General features: G+C 45.9%; 1 protein-coding gene across 4 annotated transcripts in view; it reads right to left on the bottom strand.

Annotated features, from left to right (window-relative positions):
• The window catches only part of LOC139110028 (zinc finger protein 608), a 182266-nt gene that overhangs the window by 5015 nt on the left and 159723 nt on the right, over window positions 1–17528 (bottom strand). For 3 of the 4 annotated variants that reach the window (XM_070669532.1, XM_070669534.1, XM_070669533.1), the window contains one exon: window positions 905–5411. In XM_070669532.1, the coding sequence (XP_070525633.1) occupies window positions 2299–5411 (3113 nt within the window). In that variant the 3' untranslated portion in view covers window positions 905–2298. Of the gene's footprint in view, window positions 1–904; window positions 5412–17528 lie in introns of those variants that run through there. The other variant, XM_070669535.1, reaches the window with a different exon arrangement.

Raw genomic sequence — 17528 nt, 5'->3', positions numbered from 1 at the left:
ATTGAACGTACTTAAGAAAAGAAAAGAATTGAAGTTAGATATAAAAATTATTTAAAAGATGTTTAAAAAAATATACATTCTATATCTTTAATATCTTATATCATTATCTTTAACATTGAAAATTATTAATATAAAATCTTAAGATTTTATAAAAGCCGCGTTATTTTCAAGTATCACTTTTAAATAATTAAAGAACGATATTATTACAAATTATAAACGACGTTCTCGTAACAAAAACCGTACTCCGCTGGCGACTAAACGTAAAACTCAAAACTATAAGATCCTGATGGCTATTTTGCTGCAAAATAAGCTTCTGTGGAAGACTACCGAAGTCTAACGAAAAATACACACGTGGATACAAACGCGAATACGTATCGCGTTCATGAAAATATAAAATATGACAAATTAAAAAGTCTAAATACCAAAGTCTTAATTTCATTACAAAGTAAACTTAATTCTAACGTGATAAATTTGATCTTTATATATTTAATAAACTCGAAAATAATACTTTTGACTAAATTATATTTTAAGATTGCAAATAACGTTATGATTAAGAATTACAATTTAATTTTATCGTTAAAAATAATGTTACTCGAAGCTAGAACATTTTTCTTTCTACTTTGTACATCTAGACTTTTTAATTTGTACTATTATTCAATTGTAGAGACTGCATTTTCCTCACGCATATCATAATCAATTAACTCTGGCATTGATATCCGTATCAAGCTCGATGAGGTTCGTTATCGTCATCGTTACTATTACAGCGAGTGTTAATCACTTTCAGTTGAGTGATTTTGCTCACAAAATCCTGTTAACTCTTTTTCCGTCCCGAAAAGAAGCACGATAAATAATTATCACAGTCTGAACTATACGTCTAATCCCTACTTGCGCCCTACTTACGGTACACAGCTTACATGGCTAATCTACACACGGCCGCAGTTATACTTTAATAGTTCCAAAATATTTTATTCGTCGCTACGAGACTCGTTACATTCTGTGTGCATGTACATGCACACGGAATGTTTCAAATATCGTATCTTCTCTCAACTACAGACACTGACGATATTAAATAGAATATCTAAAATATACTTTTATAATTGTATGCCAATTTAAAAATAAATTTGCGATAGAAATTAGATAGATACAATTAAAAATTGAACTGTTCCTTGCGTTTGTGCTTACATAATAAATTTTTATGTCAAAGTATTCGATGCCAAATTTAAAGAAGAATTAATTTTTGCCATGGTAAATTAATATTTGAAAATCTGTAATAGAGAGAACGCGCACGAATTCTGCGACCGAGATATATAATATATATATATATATATGTTCAAAAAATGCAACGCTATATAGCGCGAGCAAATCACGCCCGCAGAATGTACAATTGAAGATAAATTAATTATAATTGTTGTTCGGGACCTCAACGCGGGGCCCACATAGAAGAGGTTTAATCGATATTCACACATTTTAATAGTTTTGCCTTTGTACAAAAGAAGAAGCGCGTCTCTTATTGGTCTGGTAATAAAATAGTACCTCGGCGGAGACTCTGCACGCGGATCGACTCTCGAACGGAGAGGGTTCTTGACGCGCGAGTTCCTTGTTGCACATCAAGATCCACAATTATTTTCCTTTCCTTTTTCTTCTTTCTCAAATTTTATGCACCAATATGGTGTACGGTTTAGACACTCAGGCTCTAAATAATACCTGGCCGAGTTTTTACCCGTTTTCTTTTGTCGGACATTCGTCCGGGTTCGTCTCGAAACTAAAATTGGCCGTTTACCGCTTTCTTATTCGCCGAAGTCGTACTTTGTACTGTCCAATTTGACTTCGAATCGAAAACAAGTCAATGTGCAAACGCATATATTTAAAACGCATTTATAATCGCATCACATTATACACTTAAAATGTTTTTAGAGGCCGGCTGTTAATTTCGTTCACAGTGTCATTTCGAAGATATTAGGATTTAATAAAAAGCCTAGGAATATCGAGTCCACGTCTCGGCAATCTATTATATTATCGTAAACGCACCGCACCTTTAAGTCTAAGCGTATAATTATAAAAGTTCACCTCTGTCGTTCGCAACGCGGTCTATCGCAAACGCTCGGCACCTTTTATCACGCTTTCGACTCGCTTCGTCATCATTCATTCTTCGAGTTCACCAGAAAACGCGGCACGCCAACGACGCAAACGAAAACGGTCCTAAAGCACGTATGTATTCGTTCTCACGCCATTACGCTCATGCTTCTCTCTCGTTCTTTCTGGATCTCGCTTCACTGGGTCCCGCGGGTCGCCTTACTGTCAGGGTCTGACGAGAGGCTTACCTCCGTAAGGAGCGGGATACTGTCCCGTCAACAAAGGATACCCCAGGCCCACGTGAGTATGATGATGCGTGTGCACGTGTCGTTGTGGAGGTGGTGATCTGTTGTCCTTGCCGAGGTTTCCGCCGCTGGCATCCACTGCGCCTTGCTGCTGCTGTTGACCACCAGGTTGACCTTGCTGCTTGCCGGACGGCTGCTGACCCTGGCCTGGCGGGGGGCCCGGGCCAGCTACCGACGTAGGAGGACCACTAGGTGGCCGGGCAGGAGTCGGACCCGCTGAAGACGGACTAGCAGAGGCCGCCGACGTTTTGGGCGTAGGTGATTTAAGCGCACGTTCCTGAAGCTCGTGTATTTTGTGCGCCGAGTAATACTGACTGGCGTGATGTTGGAGCAAGTCCAGTGCTTTACCACCGGGTGGCCGACTGAGATCCTCTGGCGCGTGATACCTAGGTAGCTGGTGAAGATAGGGGTTACTCGAATACGGGCCCGGTACCAGCATGGGACTGAGGCCGCGGTAGACCGGATGACCCGGATCGAATGGCAGCGCACCATAATGCTGTGGCTGCATATAACTGGGGTGAATGTAAGCGTATTGCGAGGTAGGCGGCGGCGGCGGTCCCTGAGTTTCCATCGTCGGCTTTACGCCCTCCTGCTTGCTCTTTGAGTCTTCGCTCTTGCCAAGATCTTGTGGCTTTTCCTGCTTCGGCTGGTGCTTCGGACTTGGCGGTGGCACCTTTGCTTGTTGGCTTTGTTTGCTCGATTCTTCTTTTCTCCTTTGTTCACTCGAATACAGATAATACCTTCTATCGTCTTGAACAGGTCCCGGAGGAGGAGGCGGCGGCGCCGCTCGTTGACTCTGTGAGCTGTGATATACATGGTACGGACTCATCTGACTCTTCATCTCGATGCTCTCTTTGAGTATTTGATGGTTCTCGTGTTGCTTATCTTTCAAACTTGGCTGTGGCTGCGGCTCTTGCTTAATCTTAGCCTTCTGTTCATGCGGCTCTTGATCCTGCGATTGTTGACTTTGTTGTTGTTGCTGCTGTTGCGAAACTGGCTGAGGTGGCTGGTAAGCATACCCTGGAGGCATATAACCACCGTAACCGCCATAATAATGCGGCTGTTGCTGCGGCTGAGGTACCGGCTGGCCCAGCTCCTTCTTCTCTTTTTCCGACACGACGCTCTGTAAGCTCGCCATCGAAGGCATCTGTGGTATGTTAAGCGGTTTCATCTCCTGCTTGGGCGTAAGATCGCTCGGTTTTTGGTCCACCACCGGCTTGTTGTCCGAAACGTTGGACACCAAATAAGGTGACTGACCATAATACGGATACATGCTGAAATGCGCAGGCAAATGCGCTGGCGCCGTGGCCTTGTTATCCTTCTCTTGACTCTGTTTCGATTTATCCACAGGTTCTGCCTCGAGAACTGGCGCTGCATCGTCCGATATGTCCGAGTAGGCCGGACTTTGTACATCATCTCGAGATGAATCGACGATAGGTGCCTCAAGAGGCGACGGGTGCGGGCTGCCTCCAGGCGATTTTCGAGATTTTTTCTTGTACCCCTGCGGCTTGGGAGTGCGCGCGTCTGCATTCGTCTTGTTTTTATCCTGCTCTGGCATTAGCGCGGCCGTAGGTTTCACTTTGAATTGCGGCATCTTTGCTGCGGCAGCATGCAACGACACTGCAGTCGGATATTGTTGCAAATGTGATTGCACACCTTGGCCCGGATGACCCGGCGGTGGCGGTGCCGTCTGTAGACCCGCTGCCTGCTGTGACACTTGGCTCGCAAGATTCTGTAATCCTGGATGCTGACTCGCTATGGTTTGTAGACTGGCTTGTTGCTGTTGTTGTAATCCAGACGGCTGCACTACGTGGGCCTGCGCGGGCTGGCCCAGTTGAGCCGACAAAGGATGCTGCACCGATTGCAATTGATGTGCCGGCGGCAATTGTTGCACAGACGACTGCAACTGCTGCTGTTGTTGACTTACGACGCTAGGCTGCAGCTGCTGCGGTGGTGGCTGGTTGACTTGCAACGACTGTGCTTGTTGTAAAAGAGGATTTTGCGACTGATGCGACTGCTGCAACTGAGACGGCTGCGGTGGTTGCGGTATATTGAGAGGCTGAGGAATATTCGTGCTCGGATGCGGCGAAGGCACGGGCCTGGGAGATTGACTCGGGTGCGGACTGGGACTCTGAGGTGGATTCGACGGGCCTAGCGATTGATTTTGTTGCTGCTGTTGCTGCTGCTGCTGCTGCTGTACAGATTGTTGCTGCCTCGACGGCGCCGTGGAAGTAGGTGCCGGCAGATCATCCTGACCGAACCTGAGCACGCCCGGTTTAACGATACTCTTGTCCGCGAGCACAGGCGTGGGCGGTTCTATGCTGGGCGACGGAACTCGAGGTGGCGGCGGTGGCGTTTCCGGTGGTAATACCGCTGCAGGGGGGCTCGCTGCTCTCACCGGCGTTCCCTCAGGCTTGTCCGCTGGCGATTTCACCGGCGTGGCGGGACTCGGCGCCTCAATATTGCTCTCGTCATTTTCCGACATACTAGTGATGCCCTCCTTAGTGTCGTCATCGTCAGCAGAGCCGTGTGCGTGGCTCTGATGATACTTGAGTCCGTTTATGTGTTTGTACTTTTTACTGCAGTTCGGCTCGGGACATTCCAGCAGCACTGGACTAGCAGGCGGTGACCCACTCGGCGGTGTCGGAGGTGGGGCTCGCCGCTTATTCTTGTCCTGCTCTTCTTCGGGTCCGCGCGACTTCCGCTTCGCTGCCGGGTCCGGTCGCGGCGGCACAAACGCCGCCGGACTCGGGCTGGCCGCTGGTGAACCTTGCGCACCTCGACGACCCTTGCCGCCGTTACGCAGCTTGCTGTGCACGGAGCTCCTCGTCTCCGTGAAATTGCTCAGGTCGTTGCCGGGCGTAGAGTTGGCCGCGGCGCGGCCGCGTTTACCGCGACCCTTAGGCGTGCGAGCATCCAAGTCGCTGGTCGGCGAGTCGCAAAAACGTGGTGGCGCCCAATCGTGACGCGTGCAGTCCAACAACGTCCCGACGTACGTTTTACCTCGCCACGTAACGTTCACCACTAATACACCTGAAAATAATAAAAAGAGTCAGTGCGCTGTTGAATAAAAACAGATTCTTCAAATCTGTTTAATTCACATTAATAAAATAAATCATAAAGAAAATTAATAAATGAGACTGTAACCGATTGCTGTCGAACACTCGAACCGATTCGGAGAAAACAAGTGATAAGAAAAAAGAGCGACGATAATCTGGCTGTGTTCAGAAAAAAAAAAAGAAAAAAAAAGAAAAAAAAAACAATATATCGCTTCTCTGGCGAAACAACGCGGTAAAACTATACGAAGTAAAAACCGGTCCTAAAGTAAAGCAGTTTTTATTCCTCCGGGGAGCTCCTCCCGAGTAGTTTCATCGCGTAATAAGTTTCGCGGCAACCTGTGACGAGATAACTCGCATCCGTCCCTTCTTTTCCTCCTCGCAACTCTTTCGTACTTACGCGACCAGCACCGCTAATTGAAAATATCTCGCTTTGTGCACGTGCAAGAAAATCGCGCCGTTTCGCAGGTGATCTCGATGATGATGCTGCAGGTGTTTCCGACCGCGGAACTCCGCGCGAGCCGCGGCGGCTAAATTACTTTCGCGCTCGTATAATAGAGAGAGTCGAATCGGCGTAAATCGAATCGACGCCGCGGGACGCCGAACCAGATTCAAATGTCAAAGCATCGGAGGAACGGACCGACGTGATACCGCCCGGGCGACCGAAAGGGATAGCCCTCGCATCGACGCTGCTCATCGGGACGACGCGAGAATATTAATTGCATAGCTGAAAAAAAGAAGAAGAAGAAGAAGAAGGTTCGAGCTAGCTCTTTCGAAACGAGGGACCATTAAGTTCGAGAGAGAAGGTAATTTAAATGCGTAATACCCGAGGCTGGGAGACGGTGCTCAGGGCCTATGCGACAACGGAGGATCTTTTCTTTTCTTTTTATTTTCGTCACGCGGATTAACTCTTTCTTCGAGAGACGATTCTCCTCTCGGCGGGGTGTCGTTTAAAAATAGATACCTCCACGCGGGATGAAAACGTCCGCGAAGCGGATCTGCCGAAACGAGCCTCCTCTTCGTGTACGCGGACTCGTGAATCGAGAACCAAAAATAAAGGGGCAACCGGCCGATCGGGGGAAGGGGGCGGAGGGGGGTCGAAATGGAGGCGCGCACAAAGGGAACAATAAAAACGGCGGAAGCTCCGAGGCGACCGGAGTTTCTAAAAGCCACATGACACCGTGTTTCTCCTCCATCTGTCAGATGCACACGCCTCGCTCTTTTTCTCTCCCGTCTCGAGGGCGAGACGTCTCGCCGTTCCTTTCTCTACCCCGCGGCGTGGCCCTTCATCTCGCCCTGGCCTCCTCCCCTCGCCCTTCACCCTCCTCGCCGCGCGTCGGAAACCTCGGGGCATTTTGGCTGATTGAGTCTTCCCCTCGCGCATCGACGTCATTCCCATTTGCCGCGGAAGATAAACGTATGGGCGAGCACCGGCAGGAGGGAGGATGATAAATCCACGCGTCTCACCCCCGTCATTCGCCTTTTCATCCCGTCCGTACGCGAGCTTTATTACTCCCCCAAACCAGGGCGTTACTTTCCCTCTACAATTTTTAACCCTTTTCCCGCGAACCTCGGCGACGAGCGCGCGGAATAACCTGATTATCTTTAACAGTTTGATGACGCGTTTGATGCGCGGCTATTGTGAAGATTGCGAGAGGGAACGGCGAAATGGCAAGAAATAATAATCCGATGCAAAGAGGCCCGGCGATCTCTCTCGCGTCATTTCCTGGGAAGGTCTTTTCAGGACGTTCACTTATATAATAATAGCCGTTAAATGAGTTTACGAGTTTTACAATTCGGCCTCGCGGTCGGGCCTTCTCCTTGCAGAGATAATAGAATTTTCCGCGACACAGTAAACGAATAATCGCGCGTTCCGACCCAAAGAGATTGCGGTCGCGGCAGCTGCTCCGCGGAGTCACATCCAGACGTTATTTGCCCCGTCGCACGTTTGCGGAGGAGTCGCGGACACCGCCGACTCGGCTTTCCCGGCGGACGATAAAGGAGCGCTTTTCCGAAGCGGGAGATTTGCGGTCGCGGTCGAAGGAAACCCGGGAAACCGCGGAGAAGAAAACCCGCGCAAAGCGCGCCGCAGAGCGACGAGTTAATCTCTTTCCCGAGCGATAGCGTCGTGACCGGCGATATCTTGAAGCTAGAGCTCCTCTCGACTCTCCGCGCTCGTTACAACAGCTGTCACGCGAAATCACGTCTGACGTTAGCCAGCTCTGTGAGCGACGACAATCGCGGTCGTTGCTCTAAAACGAGAGAGAGATTGCTTTCCGTGCACGCGGGAAATTCCCCTCGCGCCGAAAACTCGTCGCGAAAGTCTCTTCCGAGACCCGAGCAGGTGTCTCGTTTATTGTCGTGTCAAAAGGAGCGGTATTAAGCTTCTAAGAGCGCGCGCACATTTCGCGTTTAACTCGATTTTGAATAAAAAGAAAAAGAAAAAAAATACTAATGATTTTGCAAGCGTAATCGACAATCATGTTAGCTCTTAAAACAGAATTTCAATTTAATACTCAACATTTTCGTACGAGGAACGTCTGCGAAATTAATTTTGATTATTGTATTTAAAAAAATAATATCGGACGTTTTCCGGCTGCGGGTGCGAAGGGGAGAAGAGATACTGATAGTCTCGATGTACCCGGTTAATATACTGACGATATCGCGCGCTCGATAAAATCCGCAAAAGCAGAGCGAAGCGGAACGAAGCGGTGCAGCTGCCAGGCGAAACGTGAAATCACGAGGCGAGCATTATTTGTCCTCGCCGAATAGCGGTCGCCCGTGGCGCCCAGAGACAACGCCAACCCGAGATCGGGGTCTGGAAATAAGTGGATTTTCTTTTCGACTTCAGAGAGCTCGGAGTCGCGACGGCGGAGGTCTTTTAGAAACGAGATGTATTCAAGATCGTCAGATGGTCTAAGTGGAAAAAGATATACGTGTCCCAGAAGGCGCATTCCTTCCTCTCGATATCGTCCTCTGACATTTAACTTATTACATATAATTCTTCGTACCACCTGCAATAATAAATGTCGATATCATCATCGTATTAATTCTTAATTATCTACTTAAATATTTGTCTAACTAAAACCGTACGATAAATTTGCTTAATAATTTCTCGAATCAGTTTGACAAATTGTATTTCATATTTTCGCACGAGCGGATATTCCGAAATTCGTTAAGGGCTATCGAGAGGGCGACATTCAGGCGAGATACGGGCAGATTGCGAAAGAAGAAGAAGAAGAAGGATGAGGAGGCCTAAGAACGGAGCAAGAGCTGAATTCCGCCGAGGTGAAGCGGGAGATGTTCCGAAGATCGATAACAAGCTGTATAACTCTAGCTTCCCTCTGAGGGGAAAGAGAGACTTCTCTCTTTCCTTCCCCCTCGCCTCCCTCGTCCTGGCCTTTCTCGTCTCCTCCTTCGTGCCCTTTCTGTCGCGTCTCCGACAAGCATCCTTTCATCAACGTCTCTGTGATCCAACTAAACTACCCTGACATCGACAAAACCAGGTCCGATGGGAGATAGACGCCTCTACGATACACACCTCGCTCGCAGTGGTATCTGTAATTGTATTAGTGGCTCGTTCGTGCGGCCTTCCTCACAATCTCGCGTAATGCTTTTCTGTACAAGATGCCCGGGACGTGCTCACAAGATATCAGACGAGCCAGATTCTTAACTGGATATAAATCCTTCATCAATATAACCTCTTTATTTCACTAGGCATTACGCAGCGCGTCATTTTATTTCGCTTTATCTTATACCTAAAAAAGAGAATTATTTTAATAATTTTTTAACGAATTACGGACGCCACGTACTATCTTATCTTACACGATATTTCAAACGCTTTCCTTTCTTTAAATGTAAATCGTATAAATGTTGGAACATTAATTATATTTCTTTCATTAGTTTACTTACGTACAGTACTAATAATTGAACAGTCGGCAAGTACCGCGAGGTGTCCGTCAATTAAAAAACTCGCCATACATTCAATATTCAATGTAATATTCCGTGTATTAATTCTTTTACTAACGTATCTTTTTTCTTTTTCAGGTGGAGCTATCGTCCGAAGAACATAACCAAGATGGGCGAGCGAGCATCCTGAAGGTGTAGTACACCTCGCGCAACGTGACGTCACGTTACGTGACGTCACCGTATTCCGCAGCCAGAGTCAGAGCAGTCAGTCATTTTAACATCGCAGCGCGCAGCGGACGGAGCTCTCGTCGTTCGCGGCGTTAAAGGGACTTCAATCAACGATTAAAGGTACGAATTTTAACGTTAATTAGATTCCCGAGCATCATTCTTTACGCGTAGAACACGTGCGACGTATGTACGTACGTATTTCGCCGGATCATATTCTATAGTAAATTACGTAGCAGTATTAGTTCGGCCCGTGTCTGATTGCTATTCATTTGCTGCTTCGATTAGTTTGATATTATTTTGTAAAATATTTCGTACGCCCATAGGTTCAACCTTGAACCACGAGCACCCGTCTGGCGTACGTGTCTCATGCAACGTGACGTCACTCTGTTCCCGCATCCAGAGGTCCATCACTCGAATTACGCAATACGCAGCTAGCAGAGTTCTCGACGTTCGCGGCCGCAGTTATTCTATTTAATGTTCAGAAATATATAATTAAAGTATTATTCCCTCTGTTCATAACTACGATTTCGTCGCGGCGATGTACATATTTTAATTAGCTTTTCGCTCCGCCGTTTGATAACTGGAGCCGCACGAGTAATTTTTGGTAAGCATACATTCGTGATATAGTCAGAATAGCATTAAATATAAATTGTTACGTAGCAAGCGAGAGCAAGGTCAGTCGCCTGGGCGGTACACACAACTTGCGTTATGTGTGTACCATAGCGTTGCAATGTGTTGATCGGCCGGCCGGCAGGACGCGACCCTCGCGGTGTGCACGTGAAAGTGTGGAATGTTTAGATCAGCTGGCCGGCCGGTCGATTGCCGAGCAGCGCGTTGAACCGCGAATAATACAATATAATGGAAATACTAGAGTTGAGGCGACCTGACTTTCGCGATTGATGATTAATGTATCTGTAAAAAAATCAGAGTATCCGCGAAGCGAATACTTTACGCAGGACAAGCGTAATTTAAAGCGCAGCTATATTTTATTTTTGCAATTTATATATTCATAATTATATGTAATTAATTATTTAATTTTACACCCCAAAGTGATTTGCTCATGTATATACGAATTAATTAATTATTATGTTCAGGTGAAGACGGTCTCGGCGATTTCCCCTCACCCCACCGCGCCTCACCCGCTATCACCAGTGATCGCACTCAGGTTAAGCAGCACGAAAGTACAAAAAGCTATCCGGGAAGAGATGGGTGACTTGAACGCCGCCGACCAATCACAGCGCTCTATCGATCGCCTGATCATTTCCGGCCTACGCGACCCACTGCGCAGTCGAGACGATACGCCGGCCACGTGGAGATCGCGAGGAGGAGAAATCGATGGATCTGCGTGTTCTCTCGCAGCTAATCGTCTCGTCCTAATGTCTCGCCTTGTCTTAAGAATCCTGTGAACCACGATGTGCCGCGCGGGACACCGCCCGTGTCCATCCACCGGCATTTAATCGGTCAAATAAAAGTGAGTGACCTTGTTCCTTATTCCCCCGGGACATATTCGCGTGCTTGTAGTTGGGCGACGATACACGAGCATCGAAGCAGTAATATTCGCGATCAAAGTACTAAATTTTCGTGGCGAATATTATAGAACGTGATCTAAATTACAGAAGCTGAAGTGAGAAAGCGATCTAGACCACGAGAACTCAGAAGACGAAGTGATCCAGAAGGCTTTTGGGCACCGGTGCTTCAACCTGGCCGTGAATAAAAATGTATCAGTCCGAGATGATTATTCGAACGTGTTTTTTGCGAGAAACCAGAGGACGAGATCCCTTCTAAGTGGAGGAGCAGGCCTAAAAAAGGCATCTATCTTGCTTCGACCGGACAACGTTGTGGTAAGTATCATTTTAAAATAAAATTAGTATTCTGTTCTTTGAAATTGCTTTAATTTCTTTTTGCAAATATTAATTTGCTGAACGTCTCTAGAATTTAAATCTGATTATAAATCTAATTTTTATGTTTAAGATGAAGATGCAAGAGAGAATCAATCCAACATCCTGAGAGGAGGAGGAGGCCCAGGAAGGGTTTCCTGCACCAGCGGAGCAACCCCTGGGTAAGGATAACTTTTTGCTTTACTTACTATTTCGTTTTAATAGCAATTAGCTTTATTTTTTCATTATTTAATTAAAAAATCGATTAGAAGCGCGTAGTAATTTTTTTATCTAAACTGAACGTCGAGATCTTTACTAATTATGTTTTAATTTATTTGTTACAGATTATTACATCAACTCCGCTGCCAGTCATCGGTCGGTGAGTTGTGTGTCTTTTTTAAATAACATTCGGGTGGGAAAATCATATTAAACATTAAAAAAAAATTAATAAAAATGAATCTATATTTAATAAAACCGGATACTTCGCGTCAACCGCGTTCCCCGCGTAAAAAACAATTTATATATATTACAGTAGAAGTAGAAAGTAGTGCTTTCATATTAATTGATTGGACATTATTTATCTATGTAGTTTTGTTACAGCTCTTAGAAGAATTTTAAGTATCGTCGCCGATTAATCGAATATACGAACCACGGTCGGGGTTCGTCGTTTCGCGAATTTCGAATAAGTAAGTCGGGCGACCGGAGATAGTTAGATTTTTATAAACGGGAGTGCCGCCAGTGTCGCGCGATTAGATTTAGTGGACAAACCGGGCGCGCATCCGCGAATCTCGGTAGTGACGCGAGTGACACATGGATGGATCTGAGTTCTGAGAGGAGGAGCAGGTCCCGGATGGACATCGGGCATCGGTGGAGCAACGTTGAGGTAAATATCTTTTCTCATTATCAGAGTAACAATTTTTTTTGTATATTCAAGTCAACCGATCACCCCGACAATAATTAGAAAAATAATTGTGAAGGAAAAGATTTAAAGTATTATTAAAAAAAAAATTATTTCTTCTAGAAAATCTTTTCGAATAGTCATTTGAATAATCATATCATTAAATATCATTTTGAAAGAATGAATTAAAATCGCGTATAGAAATTAAATTATATTTGAAATCGATATTATTTTAAGCACGTTTTTCATGTAAGTTTTCTATTTGTATGTTACAGAATATCATCGTATCCTCTTTGGACTTCGTAGCTGAACTCCGCCTGCGTTGCATCAAATGTGAGTCGATTTTTCTTTACCGAGGCGATGAATTTACGAAAAAAAAAATAATAATCCACGTTTTTAGATATATTAATTAAAAGTAGTAGAATTAAAAATTTTTATTACACGTAATCTCGTTATCTCGATTTATTACAACTCGTAAATTCGTTGCCTGCATTGCAGTAGAAGTAGAAAAGTAGTGTAGTTAGAAAATGGAAAGACGTTAAGTTTCGTCTTTCTCGGTTACATACGGCGTGGTCGATATTTTCGACTGACTACTTGCGCCGTAATCGACTTCCCGATTCATAATAAATATCGTTTATTAATTCGTTTACGTGCCGTAATAAAAAATATAATTTAAACGCTTAATCGCATTATAATAAAGATAAAAATAATTAAACTAAATTGACTGTCAAAATTAAGTCAATGCGAGGATATTACGAGCAGCTGTCGAGAATTATTATTAACTGTGTTGAGTCAATAATGCCACAGGTACAGACGTTTCGTCTTTTTCAATTATTCGCGACATAGTTGGCGTCCCTAATTATTTTTCGATCCCTGAAAAACCCGTCCCCTACTTTCGGATGTATGAATATATTATACCTGGTATTTTAAACGCCTTAACGAAGCATTTTAGGGAAAAGTACATTACACGCGAGAAAGTAATAGTACTTAAAACTTAAAAAATAATAAGTATCAAGATTATATTTCCCCTCGCAACACAAAGTAAGAAACGAAATAACGAATTACTATCACGGAAAAGCGGTAGCGATCGCGACAGCAATTAAATCTCCGCATCTTTTTTTCTTAAATAAAAATTCTAACAAAAAGAAAATAATAAAAGCGAGCAAAAAAATCACCTCTATCAACTGCGAGAATTATATTTTTATCTCAAGTACTTCGAATGATAAAAGTCTTAATTATATTCTACTTCAGTTTATCGAGCAAGTTACTCGAAAGAAAAAAAAAAAAAAAAGGAATATGTTAAAACAAAATAAAGCTGTAAAATCGCTTATAAAAGAATGATAATTCTCGGCGTGATTAAAGGCGATTGTATTATTGCCACACGTAACGAAAACGCGTGTTATTGCGATACACGTTATCGGCGGTTTAGTACTTCTGTCGGCCGATCAGCGATCATTAGTTACACGTGCACGCACGCATAATTACACATTTGCGCGTATGACATTTATTGCCGGAGATTAACCTGTTAGCTTCGCGGAATTATTAATGTGCCGCGTTTATAAAGTGGGAGATGTAAATCGGGGCCGATCGAGGGGGAGGGGGGAGGCAGCACGGGGCGTCGTTGTCGTCATTGTCGTTGCGCACGCGGTCTGAAAATACAACTCGTTTGACTCCGTTTGCTTATCCGCGCGTGTCGAACCGCCTTACGCAATTACCGAGCGCGTGGCTCGCGTACACGCGAAAGAAATCGTCCGGCCCCTCTTTTAATCGCTCCCGCTTCCCGGGGAAAATTTCCGAGCCGAGAGATTTTAACGCGCTTTATTACGAGCGGGGATCGACGACGTGTCTCGTTAACACGCGATAAGCACGAGACGCCGCAAAGAATACGAATCGACGAGTTCCTTCTCCCCCACAACTCCCCCCCTTCGGATTTGCATATCGCGGCCGGCGCACCGTCGCGAGCACCGGACACTCGGATGAAATTGATTCTCGCCCGATGCAAATGCCGGCGTGCGTTTATTTCTCTTTAATTGAAGACCAGCGATAAAGGACTCCGCGGCGAATTAAGCTCACCGGAGAGAAAAACACGACGACGAAATCCTGTTTCTCGATTGCAAAAACTCCCGGGCAGTTGTACGGAATAAAACCGAGTTTCTCGGGACTCGCGGGGTGTACGTTCGTACGTAAATTTCCACGAGCCGGGCGATTACTGCGTTTCTGAAACGTAATCGCGATTCGCAGCTTAGGCGTGAGGTAGGTCTCGACGGAACGGAAGTTCGGACGGGACGGGGAGGGCAGTAGAGGATGGACTTTGCCGTAAAGCAAAGCGGCGCGAAGAGAGGCAGCGGCCGCGAAAACCAGAACAGACGTGCTCGGGATTCCGTCGCGGTTTTATTTCTCTCGCCGATAATAACATGCTGGTAGAATTCTCTTTCTATCTCTCTTTCTCTCTCTCTCGCTCTCTCTTTCCTGAACTTTATCTCGCGTCTCGTCTGGGAGTCGAAGATGGAACCGGCCGGGGAGAGTAAAGAGTGGAGGAATAACAAGGAGATGAAAAGAGGTGGAGGAGGACGGGACGAGTCGTGAGTCGAATGAGAGAAAGAGAGAAAGAAAGGAGGCGAAGGGCGACGCGAGGAGTTGAAGGGACGCGGGAGGTGAGGAGCGAAGGGGGAGGGACCGTGGCTCGGAGGTGAAAGGGGAGGGAGAATGTAGCAGCAGGATATCAGCGAACGGCGAAGTAATAAAACTTAGATGGATAGCAAGGCTCGGACAGATTGGTCGGCCATTCAATTGGGAATTCGACGAATTTATGGACTTCCTAATCTGCCATTATAGACGGCCATTTACGAACTCCCTTCTCGTGTCTAGCTTCGCCGCGCCGTTTGTTCCCTCGATAACGGGCAGAGCTTGGGAAAGAGAACGCATCCTCGCAGATGCCCTCGAAGGTCTAATCGCGCGTCAATTCGGCAACGTAATATTCGCCCCGTAAAATAAAAAAGGTTTACTTACATCGACGTTATTTAAATACATCGCGGACATTTCTTTTCGCGTGTATTTCGATAATCGCTGCGTAGGATTCACGTTTGGTTAAAAGTGATTTTTACCCGCGCGTTCAATTTTATCACGCGACTTATCCCTTCAATTTTGCGCTCTCCTTGCAAAAATGTCCGAGGTACCGATAGGAAAGTAGCTTAAGAAATACACGCCCGCAAATCAAGCGGAGCTTTTAACGCGGCTCTCGTACGGAGGCACCAACGTCGGTTTTATTTACCTCGAACTTGAGGCACTTACATTTCAAGACGGTCGTTTATTAAGTAGATTAAACTTTACATTAGAATCCGACGAATTACCGTCTACGGCGGCGGTAGCGCGCATTTTTCCCCCTTTAGAAAACTTTGGAACTCCATTTCTCAGTTTTGACGTGGAAGCGTTTGGCTCCTCTCACGTAATGGCCGTTCATTTATCCTTACTTCGCGAAGAGGGATCCCGCCGGTGAAAAACAGCTACTCGATTCGGCTGCCTTCCGAGGGAAAGGCGGAGGGGGGAGGGGAGACGGGGGAACGATCATAAAGTGGACCCTACGGTGCGGTGGGTGCAAAGAAGAAGGCAGAAAAAGCGCTTAGGGAACACGCGAGAGAAAGAGACCGGGGGGGAGTCGGAGGGTGAAAGGGGAGGCTTAGGGTGAGACAGAGGCGCGCGAGCGGGACAAAGAGTAGAAAGGAGAGGAGCAGTCGGGCAGAGAGTCACGATGTAGTTTAACCCGACGACAACCACGACCGCGGCATTACATATAATACCTGTCTGACAAGCTACCTTACCCATGTTGTGTCGTAGTCGCGTGTGTGCGAGAGACACGCGCTTTTGTGTGCACGCGGGGCTTACCGCACGGCATGCATAAAGCCGTATATGCGGTTGCGTGTGCCCGAGTGTAGCTCGAGAATTCGAGGATTCGGGTGAAACTAATTGCAGGCCTGTCCCGAACGGTCAAGCCGGGCGAGGTCTTGCGTATCGCATGCGAGGACCTGGGGGAGGGAGGGAAGGGTGAACCCCCTTATCGATTTCATTCAGCGTAATTATAACGTTTGCATACTTACGCGCGTACGCGCGCCACACTTCGTTACATTGTTTCGCGTAGCTGCCTCGAGGCTCGCCGTTGAAGTATATAAATCGTACTTTCGAAGTATTCGGGCTGCGGAGAGCGAGGAGTAACTTCGCGTATTCCGTACAGGCTTTAAATAACTCGACGTATATCGTGGAAATTTATTTGTATTCATGAACGCGTGTTTTATGCGCTGCCGTCGCGTTTTGTCACGAAATGTTAACGGCGGCGAAGAGAAACGGGCGAGGTGTTCGCGTGCAAACTCGCGTAGCGTGCGGCCTTTCTTTATAATTTCCGCAGATCGGTTTAATCGTATTACGAAGAAAATCGTCGCTGTGGCATGCGGCGAATAGAGGCGCCTCGCGGAGGCCTACTTCTCCCCGGGGGGGATTCGTCTATTAGCGAAATTGGTATTAATTATGCCCGCCCGCGATAGAATTAATTATTCCGCCGGCGAGTGTCTCCCGGCACTTTTGTTTTAATTTTATTTCACGTACATCGGTTTTATCTCGCGTGCGAGTCGCGGCGCATTATTGTATCGTATTGTTATATCGCGGCTCATTATACGCGCGATGATAAAGAGGGAAAAAAAAAAAAAGGAAAAAAAAAAAGCATTAATAAACTCGCAGAGTAGTAATTGCCGGAGGAGATAACGAAAAATCGATCGAGATGCCATCGAGCGTTATCTTTAACGCACACGTCGTAAATAATGTGCGACGTTTTAGTTAATAAATTACGACGAAGTCGGATTAGTCAGGGAGTATGAATCGAAACGGTGCGGTAAATTTATGTCTTATTAATTATCACGTCCAGCGTCCATTGCGGCTCTCGGGAGGGAGAAAAAAAAAAAAGAAAAAAAATAAGTTTGTCAAACAAGTTTTAAACGTGTTATTGATCTCCATATAAATTTTCATTTCCCCCCCGACACATCGTCGATTAATTCTGCGAGTCGCATTAATTTATTAAGAGCGTTACTTTCTCATTAAAGCGTGAAATAAGTGGCACGTAGAAAATACGTTCATTATGGAGCCTCGTGCATGCACGGACATGGTCTTAAATATTTAAATATTTTCTTTATCAACA

The sequence above is a fragment of the Cardiocondyla obscurior genome, linkage group LG19 (assembly GCF_019399895.1).
Source record: "Cardiocondyla obscurior isolate alpha-2009 linkage group LG19, Cobs3.1, whole genome shotgun sequence".
NCBI classification, from domain to species: domain Eukaryota; kingdom Metazoa; phylum Arthropoda; class Insecta; order Hymenoptera; family Formicidae; genus Cardiocondyla; species Cardiocondyla obscurior.
The sequence above is the reverse complement of the archived record's forward strand: the minus strand, read 5'-3'. Positions and strand labels throughout refer to the sequence as shown.